Source organism: Jatropha curcas, chromosome 3 (genome assembly GCF_041381405.1).
Source record: "Jatropha curcas cultivar XTBG-Jc1 chromosome 3, XTBG_Jcur_1.0, whole genome shotgun sequence".
In the NCBI taxonomy this organism is placed as follows: Eukaryota; Viridiplantae; Streptophyta; class Magnoliopsida; order Malpighiales; family Euphorbiaceae; genus Jatropha; species Jatropha curcas.
The window spans coordinates 4996512-5019235 of record NC_143153.1 but is presented as its reverse complement, the minus strand read 5'-3'; the positions used below and the strand labels follow the sequence as shown (position 1 = coordinate 5019235).

At 26.1% G+C, this 22724-nt stretch overlaps 3 protein-coding genes across 3 annotated transcripts; 2 read left to right on the top strand and 1 right to left on the bottom strand.

Moving 5' to 3' along the window:
• Positions 1 to 8365: 8365 nt before the first annotated feature.
• On the top strand, positions 8366 to 9136 carry LOC105643418 (non-specific lipid-transfer protein). Its single transcript, XM_012228537.4, has 2 exons — positions 8366 to 8760; positions 9006 to 9136. Exons 1-2 carry the CDS (start codon positions 8414 to 8416, stop codon positions 9013 to 9015), a joined length of 357 nt encoding a protein of 118 aa, XP_012083927.1. The 5' UTR covers positions 8366 to 8413; the 3' UTR covers positions 9016 to 9136.
• A 1725-nt stretch (positions 9137 to 10861) lies between these two features.
• Positions 10862 to 13439, bottom strand: LOC105643427 (small nuclear ribonucleoprotein SmD1a). The gene is made up of 4 exons (XM_012228549.4): positions 13318 to 13439; positions 13094 to 13170; positions 11348 to 11539; positions 10862 to 11244 (listed from the first exon to the last, which is right to left on the bottom strand). The coding sequence occupies exons 1-4, from the start codon at positions 13329 to 13331 to the stop codon at positions 11183 to 11185; spliced, it is 345 nt and encodes a 114-aa protein (XP_012083939.1). The 5' UTR covers positions 13332 to 13439; the 3' UTR covers positions 10862 to 11182.
• A 7394-nt stretch (positions 13440 to 20833) lies between these two features.
• On the top strand, positions 20834 to 22527 carry CPR1 (F-box and associated interaction domains-containing protein). The gene has a single exon (XM_012228561.4). The coding sequence runs from the start codon at positions 21173 to 21175 to the stop codon at positions 22349 to 22351; it is 1179 nt and encodes a 392-aa protein (XP_012083951.3). The 5' UTR covers positions 20834 to 21172; the 3' UTR covers positions 22352 to 22527.
• Positions 22528 to 22724: the final 197 nt, after the last annotated feature.

Genomic DNA, 22724 nt, shown 5'->3' with positions numbered 1-22724 from the left:
GAAATTAATTGCTTATGATTTTAGGTTCTTTGCATGTGGGTGGCACCACACACTCACACTCTCTCTTCATTTTGTGGGTTACTTCTAATAATTGTTGAGTTGTATATCCCCAACATTATCATAGCCCCTTAATAGTGATTAAAAGCCTCATTTCATGCCATACACAATCATTAATCATATTTCAAATTTCATTAATTAATTATGAAAAATTTTTATAATTTGGATTTCCCAAATATTCTTCCAAAAAAATAAATTCATTCCACACTAATATGAGTTTTAGATTTCAAGCCCAACCACAAAAGTTTTCACCAATTTTATAAGTCAATGGAATGACTACCCCGTGTTGTGTAGCTCATCGTATTATTTTTGCACGTTGGGCCTCTAATGAATAGAAAAGACAAACTCATTACATTGGTAAAAATTTAAAAATTTTTTATATTCTATTATGCTCTTTGACTTTGATACCAACTTGAATAAAAATTTCAAAATCTTATTATAATCTATTAATCTTCTAATTTTGATATTTAGATTTTAAGGTTGGGTTTTGGATCTCTAATAAAAATTATTGATTTATTTATTCTTTATAGTCATTCTATGTGTAAAAGAACTTATTATATAATATCATTGTGAAAAAGACAAGTCGGTGATTACTATTTGATTGTGAAATTTTGCTTTAAAGTTTGTTTAAAATAATGCATGATTGGTTTTATAGTTAACTTTGTTGGTATAATGATTATAAGCATATTGTATCATATTAGTAATTATTTAAATATAGATATTAAGTTTCAAATCTTAATTTAGTCAACCATGTTTTGATCTTGGTAAAAATGAGATTTTCCATAGATAAACATTTTTATTTGAATTTTACTAATAAAATAATAATAATCTTTTTTTATCACCAAAATATTTCTTTTATTATTAAAATCTAAAAAAAAAATTTAATATAACCAAACATCTAAGCCCGGACCATCAGGCCTTCCCAGTACATCGATTCTAATTAAAGTAATAATAATTCTTCTTTCTTGCAATGCTAGATGGGAAAAAAAATGATAATCAAAATGAAGTGATTCAGAGAGAATAATCAAATTATTGAATTTTATAAGTTAAGAAAACAATCCCATTAATTATTTTCCATATAAATTATTTGTTTTTTTTTTAATCTATAGAAATAAACTTAATAATGTCATGTGTTGTATATTTCAATTGCATCCAGGAAAAATTGAAAGAAAAAGTGAAGTGGGCTTGGTTATAAAAGAAAATATAAGAATGATTAGGCCATTCCTCGCCTAGGATTTAGAGACCATAACTGTTTGTGGATCACAATACTGAATCAGAAGCCCAAAACAATCTTGAAGTTGAATTGACCTTGGGTCAAATTGGGCCCAGAAAACATGTAAATCCATCGAACGCACTTTCGAGTTTACTCAAGTCATATAATTTCTTTTTTTTTTTTTTTTTTAAATTTGTTTTGAGGGAAATCATATAATATCTCAATACGTTATCAGAAAGCTCTCAGTAATGATGTAGAAGAGCTTATCTTGTGTCATCATATTATATTGTATATAGATATGTATTTTTTTCAGTGAGTTTTATTTTCTATATCTTATATCAAATAATAAACTTTATAATATATTCCTTAATAATTCAAAAAATAATTATAACCGATCAAATAACAATTATAACCAATCAAATTTCACCAATAAAATTAAAATACTTAATGATATTATTTCTTATTATATTTAATATGTACCTTATTTAATATAATATAAATTTATTATTTTAACCAATAGAATTTAGATTTAAATATGAAATTAGTATTACCAATAAAATTTAAATTATCTTTATATGTTCAACAAATAAAATTAAAATCATCAATGACATTATATTCTTACTATATTTTATATATACCTTGTATAGTGTATAATATAATTTCTTAATTTATCTAATATAATTTAGATTTAAATAGAAAATAGAAAATTAATATAATCAGTCAAAATTAAATTATCATTAATTTTCAACTAATGAAATTAAAGTCCTTAATGATAATTTTATTAATCTATAAACTTAGTATTATGTTTTTGGCGATCTTAATGTTCCCATTTCCCATTCTTACTTTTATATGTTATTAGTCTTTTTTATGATGTGCATTGCACGTTGACTGTACTTGTTATATATTTGTATTAAAGTATATGTTTTTGTTTAGATTAAAATAAATACAATTACTTAATTTGTATTAGACTTTGTGGTATAAGATACTTGTAATATTACTTCTTATATACTTAATTCTATATATATATATATATATATATATATATATATATATATTTATAATGAAGTAGTCTAAAAAAAAATTCAACCAAGTCCCTATATCTAATCCTTCAGTCCCTAATTTATAAATGCAGATTCTTAAAACCTTAATAAATGCCCAAAAAGAAAATTAAGTTATCACTTCATCTCCAACCTCTTGTTTTCAATCCCAAATCAATATCTATATACAACTATAATGAAAAATAATAATAAATTATTTTTTACTGTTGGGTAAAGAAAAGAAATGAGCAGATGATTTGAATTGATGATGGTAATTATTTTGGCAATCATGACAATATTACTTACACAGTGCATTACAGAAAGGAATATATGCACATACACATAAATTCTTAAAACCCCAAAAAATGACTTAAAACAGAAATGTATAGTTATAATTCTTTTTTTCAATTTTATAAACATATTTTCTTTCGAGTCAAATAGATTTAAAATATAATAGAAAAATATTAAGAAAATTAAAAATATTTAATTATCAAGAGATCGTCAATTTATTGTAAGGAGATATAAATCTCTTACTAAATTAAAGTGATAATAGTTACAAATTAATTCAGTAATGAAAAAGAAAATAAAAATAAAAAATTATTATTAAGAATAGAACTCTTCTCCAAACTCAACATATAACAAGAAACAAATTATATTAAAAAAATTATTAATTTGAATTTCAAAAATCAAACCCTTCTTTAATTGGAAATGTTATAATTTAATGAAATTTGATGTTGATAGACCGAAAAAAAAATTATAGCCAAGTAATAAATGAAAATTATAAAGCAAATAATGTTAGGATCTAATTTTGTTTCTCTATTTTTATAAATTTCAAATTTAAAATAAATAAATAAATAAATTAATTAATTAATTAATTAATTGAAAGATTATATAAAAGAAACATTCTATTCTCGCTACATAAATCTCAATTTTAAGGAAGAGTATTTTTTTTTATTATCTACATGTATTTATTTAAAAAATAATTTTTATAAATTTTATCCAATGAAATAATAAAATTGTAATTTTTCTTTTGTCTGAAACACAGGTATTCCAAGCCCACTGGGTTAGAACTAAATTCTGCTTGTATTTGATTGGCCCAAGAAGGGGTAAAGTATTCTCAGCGAATATTGATTCATCTATGAGAATCAAACCACTCATCCAAACTCTCGTTGGTATAAAATATAATTTTCGAATTGACTACGATTAAAACTATTTTAGAATTTCTAAAATTTCACTAGGTGAGTATAAGTATTCCTATAATTCTCTCCTTATTCCCATTTTTAAATATAGATATAGGTATAGATATAGATATAGAATACATACTATATATAGTTAGAAAATATTAAAAAAAATCAATCATATAATTAAACTAATTCTGTAACCGAATACAATATTAAAATACATAGATAACTTTGATCGTGTCATATTTCCATATTAAAATACCATAATTAGTACCTCCTTTTTTATATAAATACAGGAAAAAAATAATTATTTTTAATGAATACAGGAAAAAATTATAATTTTCTCAAATATAAATTAAAAAAGATTATAAAGTATTCGTAAAACACTAAAAGGTAACTATTAAACTTTAAATAAACACTTTAATTTTTTTTTTTAAGTCTCTAAATTTCTCTGTCTCCTTCAGACCATTTTTTCTAATTTTAAATTATTAAAAACTCTTAGAATTTTAAAATACGCATAATGTTGATTTCTTTGTAATTCTTGTTTGATCTTTCCAATTATTTTTATAAAATCATACTCTATCATTTATGGTTAACAAACTCAAACTATTATCGAACTCGAACTTAACTTATTTAATATTTCAATTCATTAATAAGCTATCAATTTGAAAGATGAAAGTAGACAATGTTAAACCATAAAATTTGAATTATTTCATTTGAATTCTTAATTTTCATTTCATTTTAGTTCATTTTGAATTTTTTTATATAATTTTAGCTCTTAGTTCTTATTTCGTTGGTGAAAAGAAAATTCAGAACATACTCTATTGAATTTGATTGAGACAGTTTTTGTAATTAAGGGGAAAAAAAGAAAGATTAGAATGGACTAACCATCCCCTTCTGACAAATACTAATGAAAAAGCATTATTATTCATAGCAATGACAGAAAGGCATCAAGAATTAGGAAATTAAGCTAGAATATATGAAATTATAGAAATTAAAATTTACTTAATTAAAATTTCAACTATGGAAAGTTGTTGCTCCACTTTAAAGAATTAGATAGAATTGGCTCATGTGGGCTTCACAATAGTCAGAGCCTCGTAGTATTTTAAATTGTAATATTTTTAATTTTGAATATAATATTTTCTTGATTAAGAAAAATCCAAATAACAACTCAAATGTAATATTGAGAGGTGAATTTTATATGGAATGCATTTTAAATATTAAATCTAAATTAACAGTTTATTGACCTAAATACTACCAATTAATGTAAAGAAATGATCGTTGAATGATTAAAAAGTAATATATAGTGCTATTTTATAATTATTATAGTTTTTTACCATGTGTTTTCGCATATAGTCTTTATTTTTTTATTCATACTCGTGATTTAATGTTTTTAATAATAAATTTAAATTTAAATTTAAATATGAGGATTATTAATATATTAATCCTTAGTAATTAGTCATCATCATAGTAATTGAGTTGAAGTATTAGTCATTTAGTATTATAATTTAATTGTGATATTAGAATTATAATTAAATATTAGGTCCTTTAATGTCAATGATAAAATATTAATCTTCAAGATTTCTAATTGAGGATTTTTGTTTTTGAAGGGAAGGTAAGTTCAAATATTAATTTTTTTAATAACACTATTAGTTATGAGATAGGTCTTAAAACTCAAAAGAATCTAAAAATAGAAAATATTTTAAATTCTATGTCCAAACCTTATCTTGCACGTAAAAAATATAAAAATTTTAAAAATAAAATCCATACAAATTTTGATATGTAATCATTACAAAAGAATCTAAAAATAGAAAAGATTTTAAATTCTATGTCCAAACCTTATCTTGCACGTAAAAAATATAAGAATTTTAAAAAATAAAATCCATACAAATTTTGATATGTAATCATTACATTTCATAAAATCTAGCATTTGGATGTGTAGCTTTCTACTTATGTCCAATTTTATTATTAAAAATGAAACATTACATGTCTAAAATTGATGATACCTCCTTTTGTATTCAATTGCAAATATAACATAATCTAACAAGACAATAAAATTATTACCTAATAGCTGTGGCAAATATCTTTGTGTCTGGGTTTGAACCTCACCCTTAATTATGATCGTAATTCTAAAGTTATCAGTTTTTATTTTAAAATCATTGGTTTTAGTCATAAGAAAAGTGTAATCGAAACCGAACAATTTTTAAGCAGTTTCTAGGACGGTTTTGGAATGACTGATTTCAATTTTGTTTCGATTTGGAACTAAAATTAGCTAATTTTTTCAAAATTTTCAAAATTCTTTTTTAACTTTGCAGTAGTATTGAGAAGAATAAACCAATTTAATAAAAATTCTTAGAATTTATTTTAAAAATTATAATAAAACAAAAGGATGAATTGAGATTTTTTCTTAAATATTTTTTTTCACAATTCTAAACCAAATCGGATGGTTTCTAGTTTCAAAAAATGAAAAATCAGAACTGATCTATACGTATATGATTTTGCTTGCAATTTAAATCTATGCATTGTTATGATATCAATTCGGTTTCAATTTGAAACAGAAGTGTGATCGTGCCTATTGACCCATTTAATTTATAAACTCATTAAAGAACTTTAAAGATCTTAAAGAAATAATAGATAAATGTTGCAATTAAATATAGAAAATCAATCTGTTGATCGAAGAGTATTAAATTTCTTAGAAAAGTAATAGATAAGTGTTGCGATCAAATATAGAAAAATCAACATGTACTAGACAATTCTGAATAAAAGAGCTAGCTATATAAATTAATTGTTCACAAATTTATCATAAGCAGCATGTTATGTCTATATGTATTAAACTATATATCAAATAGTGACATTCTTCCTCTTGAAAGATACAAAGCTATAACAATATTAAGGCATTCTTTATTTTCAAACTACAACTTATTTTTTAAAAGTATTTTTTCACAACTTATTTAACATTGAAAATTAGTTAAAAATTATTAAAATTTATCGTTTAAATAATAAAAATAAAACTTGGTTACAAAAAAGTCGTCAGCATGCCATTTTTAGCGAGCGAAAAATTGTTTATAGCAAAATTTAAACAAAATCTCAATAACCAAAGAAAATTTGTTTAATAACATAAATAAAAATTTATGGTATTTTTTCTCTAGAGAAAGTAAAACACACACACATATAATAATAATAATAATAATAATAATAATAATAATAATAATAATACAAAACTTTCACAATAGAATTTTAATTTCTAATTGAGATTGAAAAACATTCTATTATGATTGGTGAGATATACTTACTGCAATATTACATAATTTAGTTTTATATCAAGGTTAATAACATCTATAATATGTAATATTATCAATTTTCATAATGTAAATTGTTTTTGACTTATTATGTTCTTTATGTTCGTCAAAATTTAATATAAAACTTTTTACGTTTGTCCAAACATTTATGTTAATATTAATATAATTACATACAAATATCTTATTTAACAATTTTTAATTAATATAATTTTCTTGTTACACAATCAACTTCCTAAATTAAAATTACAATCTTTCGTAATAATAAATTTTGTATTTTAATTAATAGCAATAGAATTTAAATAGGAAACCAGTATGATGAGTCAAATTAAATTCTCTTTATTTCTTTAACCAATAAAATTAAAAGCCTTAAAGATATTTTTATCAATTCATAAATTTAGTAGGAATATTTTTGCCGACCCTAGTGTTTTTCACCCTATAAATATAAAATAAATTTTAAATTATTTAAATTTACAGTTTTTTTATAAAAGAATCTTAACTAAAATAGTAAGTAATATATTCAATCAAAATAAATATTTTATTTATTTAAGTTTTAGCCAATAATATTTGGATTTAAGTAGAAAACTAACATAAACAATCAAATTTAAATATTACTTAAAATAATTTATTTTTTAGCCGATGAAATTAGAGAGCAAATTATTATTATTAAATTTAAACATGATTTATTTTGGCATATATATATATATAGAATGAAATTTTAATTTCCTTTTATCTGATAAATTATAGAGCGTATTGAATTAGCTTTAAAAAAAAATTTACTCAAATTAAATTTGACTTACAAATTTAGATAATAAATTTATTAATTTAGCCTAGACAAATAAATTTATTTTATTACTATTCGAACATCGCCCTATAAATATAAAATAAATTTTAAATTGTTTAAATTTACAACTTTTTTTAACAAAATCTTTACTAAAATAGGAAGTGATATATTCAATCAAAAAAATATTTTCTTTATTTATTTTTGTAGTGATAGTATTTAGATTTAAGTAGAAAACTAATATAATCAATTAAATTTAAATATTACTTAAATATAATTTATTTTTTCGCCAATCAAATTAGAGAGTAAATTGTCGTTATTAAATTTAAACATCCCTTCCTCTCTCACACACACTCGCACGGATGGAAAATTTTATCTTTTTATCTAATAAATTATATAGCATATTGAATTAGCTTAAAAGAAGCTTTTTACTCAAATAAATTTAACTTACAAATTCAGACAAGTAGTTTGTTGATTCAGTTCAGACCAATAAATTTATTTATTACTATCCGAACATTGTCCAAATGAATAAACTAAAGGTCTAATAAGTTATCAATAAAATAAAATAAACCACCTTAAAACTTCATTTTGTAAATCAAAATATTGTATAATAAAATATATTTATTATAATTATATTTTATTTCAACCTGCGAAATAACCAGATACATTTTCAACCTGCCAATAAAGTATAATACTCCAGATACATGTATATGTACATGAAGGATTATTAATTATTAATTATTAATTAACATGCCAGTTCCCCTATAAATAGAGAAACTGGCCATGCCCATATTCACCAAAAACGAAAAACAAAGTTCAAAGTTAAGTAATTTTGAATCGTTAAGGAAATGGGGAAAAGGGTGATGATGGGGTTTTGGGCATTTGGGTTAATCGTTTTGCTTATGAGTAGTGCGAAAACTGTGCATGGAATTACATGCGGTGGAGCCTTAATAGCATTGCAGCCATGTCTCTCTTTCTTGGTCGGCATTGATCCGTCGCCGGATGCTTCTTGCTGTCAGGCTGTTGCGTCGATAAACCAACAGGCCAACACTAAAGAAATACGCCAGCAGCTCTGTCAATGTTTCAAACAATCTGGTTCATCTTTCGGAGTCCAGCCTGAGAAAGCTAAGCAAATCCCCGACCTGTGCCATGTCCAGGTCCCTGTGCCAATTGATCCTAATGTGGATTGTAGCACGTAAACCCTATTACCCTCTTTTTTCAAATTTTGTTATACTGTATTAAATTAAATTGATTAGATTTCATCCAGAGTTTAAATCGGTGATAAAATAAATTTTAAATCAAATAAAGCTGATTAGATTCGACTAAAGGCGAATTAGTATCACACAATCTTGAAAATAATTAAGATCATTAGTTATTTTTTTTATATTTGTTAGAAATTTAAATAATTTTTTGCTGTTTGTTCTTGTTTGTGATGTGCAGGATTAATTAATATCTACCAAAAAAGACTTGCCTAAAGAGTAGGGGAGCATGTCTTTGTTAATAAATCCAGTGTTTGGAGAGTATTGATTTAAATATGTAGGCATGTAGGACTTGCCTAAAGAGTAGGGGAGCATGTCTCTGTTAATAAATCCAGTGTTTGGAGAGTATTGATTTAAATATTTAGGCATGTATGGAGAAAGATAATATTAATAAGATAATATTTGTGTTTATTATCAAATTTTTGAGCCTTATAATCTACCAATTTCAATAATCTTTTGATCCATATGTCTATACCAATTTGTTTAATATTTTTTGTTACTTTCAAACTATGTTGCATGCAAATGGAAGCGGACAAAAAGTGAAAAAGAGGAAATAATAAGGAAAAATGATATTTAAAATATAATTTTACGTGAAAAAAATAATATTTTATATAAAAAAATTGATAGGGGAAAATGTTAATTTGGGATAGGAGTAAACCTATACATCAATACCTACACCTGAAGAGAATATACCATGTAAATAAAAATTTAATCCAATGTGCAATTGTTCAGAGCTTAATTTGTAGAATATGATAATAATTTTTCTATTCATGTGGGGTTCGTAATAATGCATAAAAGATGGATAAGAATGTTTAATAACATTGCATCAAATTGAACTTATCTAAGCTCGATATATCCACTCATACACCAATCAATTAATGAAGGTATTTTGTAAAATTACTTTTATTTTATCCTTTTTTTCTAGTGAATGGTCATAAATACCCTTTTCCTAAAAACAAAAAATTAATTTTTATGGATTAAGATATATAAGTAAGCCTATATACCATGTATAAGTAAATGTTTCTTATATCGAGTGAGCCTACTATTTTTCTGAAGTTGCGATTTTGGTAATATTATACTTCTCTCTGTACCAGTAATAATAGTTTTTAGCATTTATCCGCAAAATATTTACTTCATGCATGGTTAATTTAATTTTTGAATAAAAATTTTTCTATTTTTAAATTATCCAATAAAGGTATAATCGATTTAATTTTATAAGTTCGAACATTGAATAAAATCATTTTACAAATTGAAATATTTAATGAGTGCAATTTTATAAGTTAAAATATTAAATAAGTCAAAATAAAAATTAAAGTACTCAGTAACTTTTTTAGCTTAATTTCACTCCGCCTTACTAAACTACACCTATTATATTGTCACCCCTGAAATTATGACACAAAAATTCCTCAAAATTAATTTGTATCACAAAAGCGAATTTAACCCGATATCCGACTTTTCCGAATTTAACCCGATATCCGACTACGCCAAAAAAACATACGTGGAAAGCCAACTTAGATCATGCTGGCATACGTAGAAAGCCAACTCAGATCCTTCTGGCATTGCATAACCCGACCGGATATCAAATTAAATTCACCAAATTAATTAATTAATTCGGGCTGAAATAATTAACTGACTGATTTCAACTTAATTAACCCTAATATTTTAATTAAATTAATCCTAATATTTATTGTTTAATTCTAAACATTAAACAAATGTTTTTTTATTCTTCATACCAAATTGGCAGAACTGTTTGCTCACTCCTACATATTACCGACGTGAGAATTTTCTCTCCCATTTCTATGTTCCCTTAAAGAAATCTCCAAAAACGCCCCACCAAAGCAAGTATAAGAAATGACTTCTTCTTCTCTCCCCCCCCCCCCCCCCCCCCCCTTTCTCTCTGACTACAAACAAGCAGAGGAGCCCAAATCTTAGACAATGGTGATACAAACACTATCCCCACCCCTTCCAGAGGACAAAGCTGATTGGTCTGGAGGAAAACATGCATAGCGATTCCTTTCCCAGTTCATATTCACCAAGTAAAGCAAATTGTAAGCCATTCTCAGTCTAACATACATCATGAGTTCATAATGTCACCAAGTAAACATCAGAAATAAGTCAGTGACTGAGGTCTAGTTCACTGTCAAAATTGAAAATTCAGCAGCATCTACTATTGACTACTGAGATGGTAAACTAAGCACTAAAACCTGGCTACACCCAGAGATCAAAAGAGCGCACGGGATCATATGATATAATTCTAGACTTCACACTCAGGTTCCCCTCCCTTTTTTGTTTTTAAGCAAACTCCATCTATACACTAATTGATGTTGAAAATCCTGATACAAGCTGAAAAGTATATGATTAGCGACCTCTGCCACGTCCACGACCACGCCCTCGTCCCCGACCACGTCCCACAGGCCTCCCTGAAATCATGACAGTTAAGTAAGATTTTTTGGGTTATAATACATCATAGTTAAATATCAAATAATTGGATACAGAAGAAAAAGGATGTCAAGTGTACAATACCAGCGGTCGCCTTCTTGGGCTTAACCCTTGGTGTTTCCTCCACAAGTAAAGTTTCCAAGTTCAAGCTGTCAGGGAGTATATAGTAGCGGATATTGTTGCCTCTCACGCTTAGATGATCAAGAGTAACTGGATACTTCCCCTTTACTGTCAATTTCACAGTCTTCAAGTGTGTGTTCATACTAACATCCACACCTATGAGATTCCAAAAAAACAACCATTTAGATTTAGGCAACCATTTTCATATAGCCTCAATTTTCCTTCATAATCCGAGGAAGATAGCAACACAAAATGAAAGACTCCAAATTACAGTTCAAAATATATGCATAAAAATAATTCTTCCTAAGATTCAGAGGTGTAAGACAGAGAAAGATTTGGAGGACAAAGACAGCGAAAGATTCAGAGGCGAGAGAATGTGGCAAAACATATTCCTCAGTCCTCTCAACTTGGATGCGCAACATTGAAAATAGATTCGTAAAAAAAATGAGGAATATTGGTTTAGCGCTATTACAGAAATGATGAATGCTTTTCCAAATTTCAAACAACATTTAATTGTGATATATTACTGACATCTTAACCTCTTTCTAAGACCTAAGCTCACAGAGTCTGTTACAATAAATATTCAGGATAATAAAAAAATATAGGAGGGCAATGTAGAATTAAAAAGAAAAGAAAATTAAGCAAGCTCAGGTACTACTTCTTTTCTTGACAAGGATGAATGAAGATAAATGAAAATTGAATGAAGCACAAGTATTAAAACTTAAAGAGTCCGTATATGTTTTGGAGGGGATATATAATACATTAGAACTCCCAGCAACGTTCAGATCATAATAAAAACCGCTATATTAATTAAAAGGCTTAAAATTGAAAAATAAACCAAAACTAAATCACAGATCCGCCGATAATAATTGAAAGCAAAATAAATGAAAACTTGTTGGAAGTCTGAAGGGAAATAGTGAAGTATTTTGAGAAATTAACAAACAAGCACCGAGCCTATCTAAGAATACACTATGAGAGGAAAAATAATATACCTTAATATGAATCTAATGTGTGCCAAAGCTCTTGATGCTAGAATCGTAAAGACTGAGTTTCTATAAGTATCAAAACCCACCAAGACAATTGCATATCCTCATGCTCACACCTAATATCTTTCTGTAGTGGAGATAGAGCATCAACTCCTATGGCCATGTTCTATTCTATCAGCAAAGCAAAAAAATACTACCTGAAGAGAAGTTGTTTGCGTATCAATTAAAGTTCATAGCCTTGTAGGGAAGAGCTAAAAAGAATGGAGACAAGTTATATAGAGAAAAGAAACACTCGCCCATTCCTCCTCTTCGCAAGTGAAAAGCAATATCCAATGAGTAAACCAAATCAACACGAAAAGTTCATGAACATAATATTTCTGGCAATTAATTGTTAATTGGCTCAAAAAATCTAACTCATTAAACAAATTGAAGAAATTTATCAGTATTACATTAGCTACAAAAGGAGGGATATTGCAAAAAAAATTTGGTAAAAGTACTGCACATCTTGGAACCTATTCCTAGAACATCCCTGCTATTGCAGGCAAAATCTAGCAACCCTCCTTCAAATCTTGCCCTTAAAATGCATCACCAAGAAGTTCTCAAATAACAATCCAAACAAATAAAATCAAAATAAGGATCAGAAATTAAAACACAAAGCATAAAGTAATTTCCATTCAGTAACTAAACCAATGAAATAAAAAGGGGAAAAGTTAGAGAGAATAACCTGTGATAGTGCCATGAACAACAGTTCCATTTTTGAGCTCAATTGATACAGTCTCGTTGTTTAGTTTCATCAAAAACCTAACCATAAAGATTCAAATGGAAAATTACAGTGAGAAGTAAGAACATGAAGCTTAGATTTCGTTAAGGTAAGAATATATTTTACATTTTTGCTAACTAAAAAAATAATAATTAAAAAAAGAAAGAAAGAAAGAGAAATAGTATTACCTGACGAGCTTCATCTTGAGCACCGGGAACGCGAAGAAGAAAGCAAGAAGAAAGGCCCTCAGTATAAAGCTCTAGTGTTGCGAGAGAAGGAACGATCTGATAATTTTGCATGGGTTATTGGGCTTCAGTTCAGAATTATGGTTTCGGACCTTAGCCACCTTGAATTGAAATTGGAATTTTTAATGGGCCGATACATGGGCCTCCATTTGTAAAGGAAATTATGGCTAGGAACCGAACTTCTAGATCAAAATCGAATCCAACTGAAGTACTGTAAGGACCTAATTGAATTGTATTGGCTTGATTCCATCAATTTAGTCTATTTTCAATTTGCAATAGTATCGATTTGATTTTAAGCTTAACCAATTGAATTTTATAAAATTGAAGAGAATTACTTTGAAACTTCGGTTTGAATTAAAGTAAGCTAAGAATTAAATTTTGTGAGCAAGCTAACCGAACCAAATAATGTCAGTTCAATTTTTGATTTGGTTGGATCAATCATTTTATCTAATCTTAACTAAAATAAACTATGACGACAATTGAAAATTTTTAAGGTTCTATTTTTTTTTTTTTTTTTTTTTTTTTTTTTTTTGTTACATAAAAGGAGAAGAAGGTCTAACGAAGGTGGCCAACACCGACTAAATCATGAGACAACAAAGATAGCATATCCTGAGAGAAAGTGAAGTAACTGAACATCCAGACCGAAAGCCAATGCATATTTGATAGCTAATCCGCATAAAAATTAGCCTCCATGCTTATGACGAACCCCGAAGGAAACACCCGTCTGAAACAGGCTTTTAATCCGATGCACAAGAGAAAGAGAATGGAAAACTGCTGGAGGAACAGCAACACCTTGGACACATTGAACAGCAGCTAAATTATCACATTCAACCTCCACCTGCTGAAAGTTCTGAGCCAAAGCCATTTGGAGGCATGAGTGAAGTGCCCACAGCTAAATTAATTTTTGAGGTTCTATTTAATAAGTTATAACATAATTAAGTACATTTACTAGAAATATATTTAATTATATTATATTATACCTTACCAAATGAAGTCTATTATTTTTCAAACTAGGCCAACACATAAAAAAATGTAATTAAGTTTAATTAGAATCAATTACAATTTATATTTCAAAAAAAAAAAAAAAAGAATCAATTACAATTTGTTTCATAAATATTATCTAAATTTTAACTTTCACAGATTTCTTTTTTTCTAAAATTAATTTGGAATCAAAAGTTTGATTATGGGACCAAATCAATTTGTGATTTTTTAAATAGGTCAAATACTAATTAGTGATACTATATTAGAATGGATTATAAGAGGATTTGTATTTTAGTTTTAAGCTAATCAATTGAAGATTGTATAAGGTTTGAATTTCGGGTTCGGGTTTATAATAGTAATACCCATATCTTATCCATATCGAAAAATAAAACTTTCAGGTTTTACTCATACCCTATCCAAACTCAGTCAAAATCCTAAAATTCGAATTTGACTGGATTCAGGCTGGGTGCATACTCATCAGGTCGGGTTGATTTTGCTATCCCTATAAATACATACTATATAAATTGTTCAAAATTTAATTCAAATGTATAGAATTATTTATGATATAAATCAATTCCCTATAAAAAAGATCATCTGCAACATCGCGGGCCTAAAAAGCTAGTACAGTAATAAGCCGTAAATATTGTCCTTGTAGTACTATCACAAGTAAAGTAATTATTTTTTATAATCTATACTATATATAAATGTGGGAATAGGAGAATAATGAAATTTCTGATAGTACCCTTGATGAAATTTATGATATCCTAAAATAATTTTAGTTGTAGCCAATTTAAAAAATTACATTTTATTAGTTGATTGGATATATTTATAAAAATTATTTTTTAAGCCAATCATATGTGATCTGATTGTCTTCTCACTTATGTGAGAAATGAGAGATCCCGAGTTTGAATCCTCTCGATCACAAGTGTTTTCACCAATTTGGTGAGTGGAGGGTTATTTCTTATTTTATAGATCGCAGTATTATTTCAGCTAATCGGGTCTCCTAATGAATAAAAAAAATATTTTTTAAATAAATACATATAAATAATTAAGCATTTCAAAATTTTAAGTTTTATCTTTACTAATTTTTTTTAATAAATATATACGATAATGAGACATTTGAAAATTATTTTATATTTTATTTATTAAATATTTAATTCTTTTAGGATGTAGATAAAAAAAGAAAGAAAATATATTCTTTTTATTAATATTCTTTTTTTGTATGATTTAATTGGAAATTTTCAAGCAAAATATATAATATTTTATTTAGAAAAGAGATAAAATATAAAAAAAAAAGTATATTATTTTTATAAATATTTTTTCTTTATGTTTGTAAATTTTGATTGGATATATTTTTAAAAAATAAATTTTGAAATAAAATTTATATAATTAAACATGAGGTGGTAAATAGTTGAAAATTTTAATTTTAAAAAAAATATATAATATTTTATTGATATATTTATATATCTATACACATTGAAACTTTTTTTCTTAGGTGAGTTTTGAAAGAGTTTTATTCTTAATAATATTTTTTAATTTTTTTCGTCACTAAATACTTTGTAGCTACTATCAGTTTAATTTAGTAAGAGACTTTACAATAAATAGATAACCTATTGATGATTAAATAATTTTAATTTTCTTGATATTTTTTTCTCTTCTATCCATAATCTATTTGACTTAAAAGAGAATAATGTTTAGGAAACTAAAAAAAAAAACTAGAACTATATATTTCTGTTCGATTCACTTTTTGAGATTTCAAGAATTTGTGTATATGTGCATATATTCCTTTTTCTGATACACTGGATAAGTAGTACTGCGATTGTAGCTAAAGTGATTTCCATTATCAATTCATATCATCTTCTCATTTTTTTTTTCTTTTGCCTAATAGTAAAAATTAAGTTATTATTATTATTTTCCTTATAATTGTATATAGATATTGATTTAGAATTTAGGACAGGAAGTTAAAGATTGAATGATGACTTGATTTAAGGACTAAAGGATTAGGTCTAGAGACGGGGTTGAACTCTATTCTAAGATCACTTCATTATATAAAAATAGAATTAAATACATAAGAAGTAATATTGCAAGTAATTTGTACGACAAAGTGTAATACAAATTAACCACTTATATTTATTTTAATCTGAATAAAACTTATGCTTTAATATTATATAGATAAAAAAATGAATATATAACGAGTATAGTCAATGTGTAATGCACATCATACAAAATATTAGTATATATAAAAGTACGAATAGGGAACAATGGATGCCTAAAACACCCGTACGAACTTTCAATTTAATTGTTAACAATAAGGATAATTTAGTCATTTATTAATTAGAAATCTTTTAATTTTATTAGTATTTTTATTTCTATTTGAATCTAAATTCTATTGAAAAATTTAATCTAATCCTATTCTAATTTTGATATCAATTTATTATTTTTATTATGTTAATATTAATTAAGAAGTTGTTCTATCATACCATTATATATATGTTTAGTTTAATTGTTTTTTACTATCAATTCTTAATTGTATTTCGCTATCAAGAATTTGTTTCTTTTACTATCAAAAATTATTATTTCAAAATTTAAGTTTTCTTGAAACTCCTTATAATTTAGTAATTACTTAATCCTTCTCGTTTGTATTTAGAGTTATAAATTTATAGATTTATAGATTCGCTATAAGCTTGACAAAGTGTTCCTCGTTTGTATTTAGAGTTATAAATTTATAGATTTATAGATTCGCTATAAGCTTGACAAAGGGTTCCGCTTACAGATTAGTAAGAGGTGTTTTTCCGTTTCTAAAACTATAACCTATTTGATTTTTATTAATTAACAAATTATGTTTCATTATTCTTCTTTTTCTCTTCTATTTTATATTTTATTAATAAAATTTTAAATTTTATTTGGATTGTAAGATTAATATTTGTCATGGTAATATATTTTATTTTTTATTTTCAAGTGTTTCGATGGAACCATGAGAATTTCAATATTTCAAATTATAATATAATAAATTATAATTTATTTAGTATAGGGAAAAGGAGATTCGAACTTTAATTTATTATTAGATTGTATATGCACTTATCACTAGGTTATGCCTTGGTGTGCATGATTCATATTTTTTTTTTGCTTATATAGGAATTTCAAATTTTACTTGTATTTTATTAGTTGATTAACAATATCATTAATGATAATTTAGTCACGTCCTAATTAGGAAACATTGGGTTCCTAAAAAGGCTTTCTAAATTTATGAATTGACAAAAATGCTACTAAGACCTTTAATTTTATTGGTTGAAAAATAAACGTAGTTTAATTTTGGTCGGTTATGTTAATTTTCTATTTCAATCTAAATTCTATTAGAAAGTTTAATTTAATTCTAAACGTCATCAAATTTATATAGATAGAAAAAATAATAATAAATATAAAAATAATACTAAATAGAGAAGAGATGGAAGAAATCCATAAAATTTTAATAGAGATAATAAAACTAATGCTTATATATTTTGGATAAATAAATGATATTAGATTTATATAGATAGAGAAAATAATAATAATAATAATAATAATAATAATAATACAACTTTATGACAACAAATCTTATAAAAAATAAAAAAAAAAGAGGAATGTAAAATAAAAACAGAAAGTATAATTACAGAAACCATTAATTGTGGTTTCATAAAATTTATTTTTTATTTTAGAAAGTAGTTTTCTAAAAAGTAAAGAAAAAAAAAAACAAATTTAAACAAACAAGTTTTATTTATTTTTTACAGAAAAAACGAAAAACGAAAAACTTAATCTAAAACAAAGAGCACCTTAGTGGGCGAATTTCTTTCTTTTGCTTTCTTTTCATTTTGTTATCGTCTGCTATGTATTTTTCACTGTCATTTATGGTTGATATTTATTCATCTTGCAATTATTGATTTATTCTTTTTTTGGAGTTGGAGGAGTCTGAATCTCATTCTACTGTGTTCTTACTTTTTTTTATTTTAATCTAAACTTCTTGGATTTTTTTAACTATAGTTTTTTTTTTTTTCCTTTGTTTTAGGTTGTAAACTTTTTCAAACTTTCTTTTACTGTTTTAAAGTTGGCTAAATCATTAAAAATACCTCAAACTATGCGGATAATTTTAATTGTATCCTAAATTTAATTTTTTTCTTTTAGTACTCCAAATTTTAATTTTAGTTATAATAACACCTTAATTTTAAATTATATCCAATTTAATGAATAAAATATTATTTTTGTTGGAGCTACACTGTCCCTTATGGTCAAGTTAACTAAAAATTCATTATTTAACAACACCTAACTAATATTGGTTGGAAATTTAAATTTATAAAAAGGCAAGTAAAATAATTAATTTTAGTTAGTTATAAGTATAAATATTAGTTTAGGTTTTTATTTTGTCATTTTTTAAGCATGAAATTTTGTTTATACTCAGGTTAAATCTCTTATAAAAATAGTTACTACGGCGTCATTTTATTTTTTGAGAATCATTACTTGTTGTCAATATTATATATATAAATAAAAGTATTTCATTTTTAAGATAAATAAAATTTTTTATTTTAATATTTAATATAAATAAATAAATAAATCTATTTTTTTATAAGCAGTGATGGTGGGAAGGAGTCTAATTTGGAAAAAATGTTAAACTGGATCCCATAAAAATAATATTTTATTCATTAAATTTGATAATATTTAAAATTAGAGCTATTATAACTAAAATTAAAATTTATAGTATTAGAAAAAGAAAGTTGAATTTACCATACAATTAAAACTACCTATAAAGTTTAAAATATTTTTAACGATTTAGTGATTAAAGTTTATGTCCCGTCTTTTGATCTTGTCAAACAATATGGATATTAGTTCTCCATCTAATTTTGATGGGCTTTGCGGCTAAGTGGCTAGAAGTAGACGAAAATACCATAACACAACATCAATCAAAATATCACTAAGGAAGAAAACAAAATAAAGAATGAAATTTCTTATCAATTCTCATAAAAAATCTAATTAATTCAAATCTTTTTTTTTCTTATTTCCTTTTATTTGCTTTGTAGATATTGTTAGCTACTTTTTGCCGCATCATTCTCTTCATTCTCTAAGGTATTAATTATTTTATCCTTGATCTACTAAGTAAATTTTTTTGATTAATTTTAAATTAGTATAAATTTGTAATTTTTTTGTTAAAAAATTTACTTTAATCATAATTGTAATTTTTTTAACATTTAATGCTTCTTTTTTTTTTTAAGTTGTTGCATATTTTTAGTTGAAAAATTTACTATACTTTGCTTTTAATGTTACATATATTATTATACTGATAAATAATAAATATTTAAATTATAATTCAATCGGAAATTTAGTCTTATCAATTCATACCAACATAAAGAAAAAATATTAATAAAAATAATAGTTTTTATCTCTCTCCTAAATAAAATATCTTAAATTATTATCAAAATAGAATTCAATATTTTAAAAATAAAATATAAAAAAATCTAACTATTCCATGTTGTGGAAAAAAAATCCATTTTGTAAACATTTTATTAAAAAATTTTATCATATAGTAAATATGTATGGTAGTGGTTTCCACTTATTTTTATGTGTGATAATTATGACTAAAAATATTAAATTTCTACGTTGACTTTGAAAAATCAATGAAAATATATAAAAAAATAAATTACAAGTAATCATTCTAATGGGTTGAACGAGTAATAATATGAAATGTACGTTCTTGATATATATAAAAAGTACAAATAGGAGAATATGGGGTTCCTAAATTGTCATTGCTAAGTTTATGAATGACAAAAATATCACTAAGAACTTTAATTTTATTGGTTGAAAATAAATATAGTTTAATTTTGATTGATTATGTTAATTTTTCTATTTAAATCTAAATTCTATTAGAAAGTTTAATTTAATTCTATTAGGAGTTTAATTTTATCATTAAAGGATTTAATTTTATTGGTTGAAAAATAAAAATAATTTAATTTTTATAGTTATTACAATAATAATTTGATCCTGTGAAATTATTATTTAACACTCTTTTGAAATGAAATGAAATGAAATGAACCTATTACTCTTTTTATTTTTTTTATCAATAAAAAAATTAATTTTATTAACTTCTAATATTCAGAAAACTTAATTTATTTAAATACCATCCCAAGCTAATAGGTCACACATACACCCACTTATATTTTTTTATATATTTTTATTTTTGTAGAAATTTTATTATTATTATTATTATTAAGTTAGTAAGTATAAATTATATCTATACATGTTGTTAATTGATTTTTAATTAGTAGGCAAATAAATTAGTAATTATATTTTATCTCTCACTTATAAGAATTTCAAGAATTATAAAAAAATTAAAAGAGTAAATGATAGTTAGATTTTTTAGTTTAAATCTAATTTAAATTATCTCGCCCATTTAAAATATATATTATGAGTAAAAATTAATAAAAAAATAAACAATTAGTAGAATTACCGAGTAAATTTTAAATCCTTATCGCAGCGGCCAAACCATACGATATAAGGATGATTGTAGAGAGTAGATGTTCAATACAAATCCGACAAGAAACAGGACAAACTATGAACTAACTCATATAAAAGCCGCTCAGGGTTGAGATACGAGGTTGGCAGCAAATACAAAGCAAGGACGCTCCTTTCCCTTATTCTTCGTCGCATTATCCTCTGCCCTTGTTGGCTGGAGTCAGGTACGCTAATCTCTGCCATTGACATTGCGAGAGGGGTTTTGGTTCTTTATATATTCTGGATCTACTAGCTTAGTATTTGGAATTGAATCATCTCTCTGAAATAGATAGTAAAACGGATGTGGCGAATTAAACGACACAAATATTTACCTGTGGTGGAATTAACTAGTGATATTATTTGGGAAATTCTTAGGCGTTTGCCTGCTGCGGATATCGTTCGATTCAAATCCGTGAGCAAAGCATGGTATTCCATTATCACTCATCCGCAATTTCTAAGAGACCATCTAAACTATGTTTCCACCGCAGAGAATGAATTCAGAACCCTCATTTTGCACGAAAACAGATTTCATCCCATCTTCTATCACGAAGAGGATAACGTCCAGAAAGAGTGTCCAGTCTTGCCTCCTCAGATGGTGATTCCTGAATTTGATATTTTTAATGGTTCTTGTGATGGTCTGTTGTTATTTCTAGCCCCACGCCGGACACGCTTTGAGGAAAATCATATCATCATATGTAATCCTTGTACTAAAGAGCTCATTAAAATACCTGTAACTCGCCCTGTTGTACATTTTCCTCCCGATTCCATTGGGCCACGAGAAGATTTATTTGGTCTTGGCTATGATCCTCACACCGATGACTACAAAGTTATCAGATTCCCTTCTGTCTTCAAGGCGCAGGAGTATACGACTTTTGATAAAAAGGATGGATTCAAATGTTTGGTTGAAGCCTACTCTTTGAAGAACAAATCCTGGAAGACCATCCAAGATGGAGGCTTTATGTACCTCATGAAACGCGTGGCGCCTAGTACAGTCAACCGACGTCCCCACTGGATAGCCACCCATATTACTAATCCTAATTCATCGCGATGTGTGATTTTCTATTTTGATGCAGGAAAGGATAATTTTGGGGATATGGTGCTGCCTCCGTCTGTTCAAAAGAATGTGAGTGTGCACAATTATAGAGGATTTCTTGGTTTGGCCGAGTATTCCATTCGGGGAGACTTCATCTTGTGGTCTATTGAAGAATATGGAAAACCTGATTCTTGGGCCAAACTCTTGACTATCTCTAATGTACCTGGACCGCAGCGTCATATTTGGTATCACGGGCCGGGGCCAGTGTTCATTACCGAGACGGGCAAAGTGCTAATAAGGACTAGAGAAGGACAACTACTCGTGTATGATGGGAAGGATGGTAAATTCATCGAACCTTTAATTCAAGGCCATAGTGACGGCTTTCTATGTCGCATTCCCTACATTGAGAGCCTCGTTTCACCAAGCGGTGGCAATTTGAGATGGTAATCACTCGATAAACAGACACCTTATTACCTGCATTCCAACATCATGAATGAGATTCAATTCGAATGGCAATGGGATTTGCATATTATGCTTCTTGTTCCTGAGAATATGTATTGCTGTCTTTTTATTATATTTTAAAATTTTCTCTCTATATGTAATGTATTATATACTTTGCTGGACTATTTGCTCCAAGCACACTTTTTTTTTTTTTTTTTTTTTTTTTTTTTTTTTTTTTTTCTGTCCTTGATATTCGTGGTTTTATCATGTTCTGCTAAGGTTGTATGCGTCTATCTCGCGTTCAGTCTGATAAATTTGATTTTGGCAAATAACCAAAGGCAAAAAGATTGACCTCCCTATCTGAATCTCTTCTTTACTT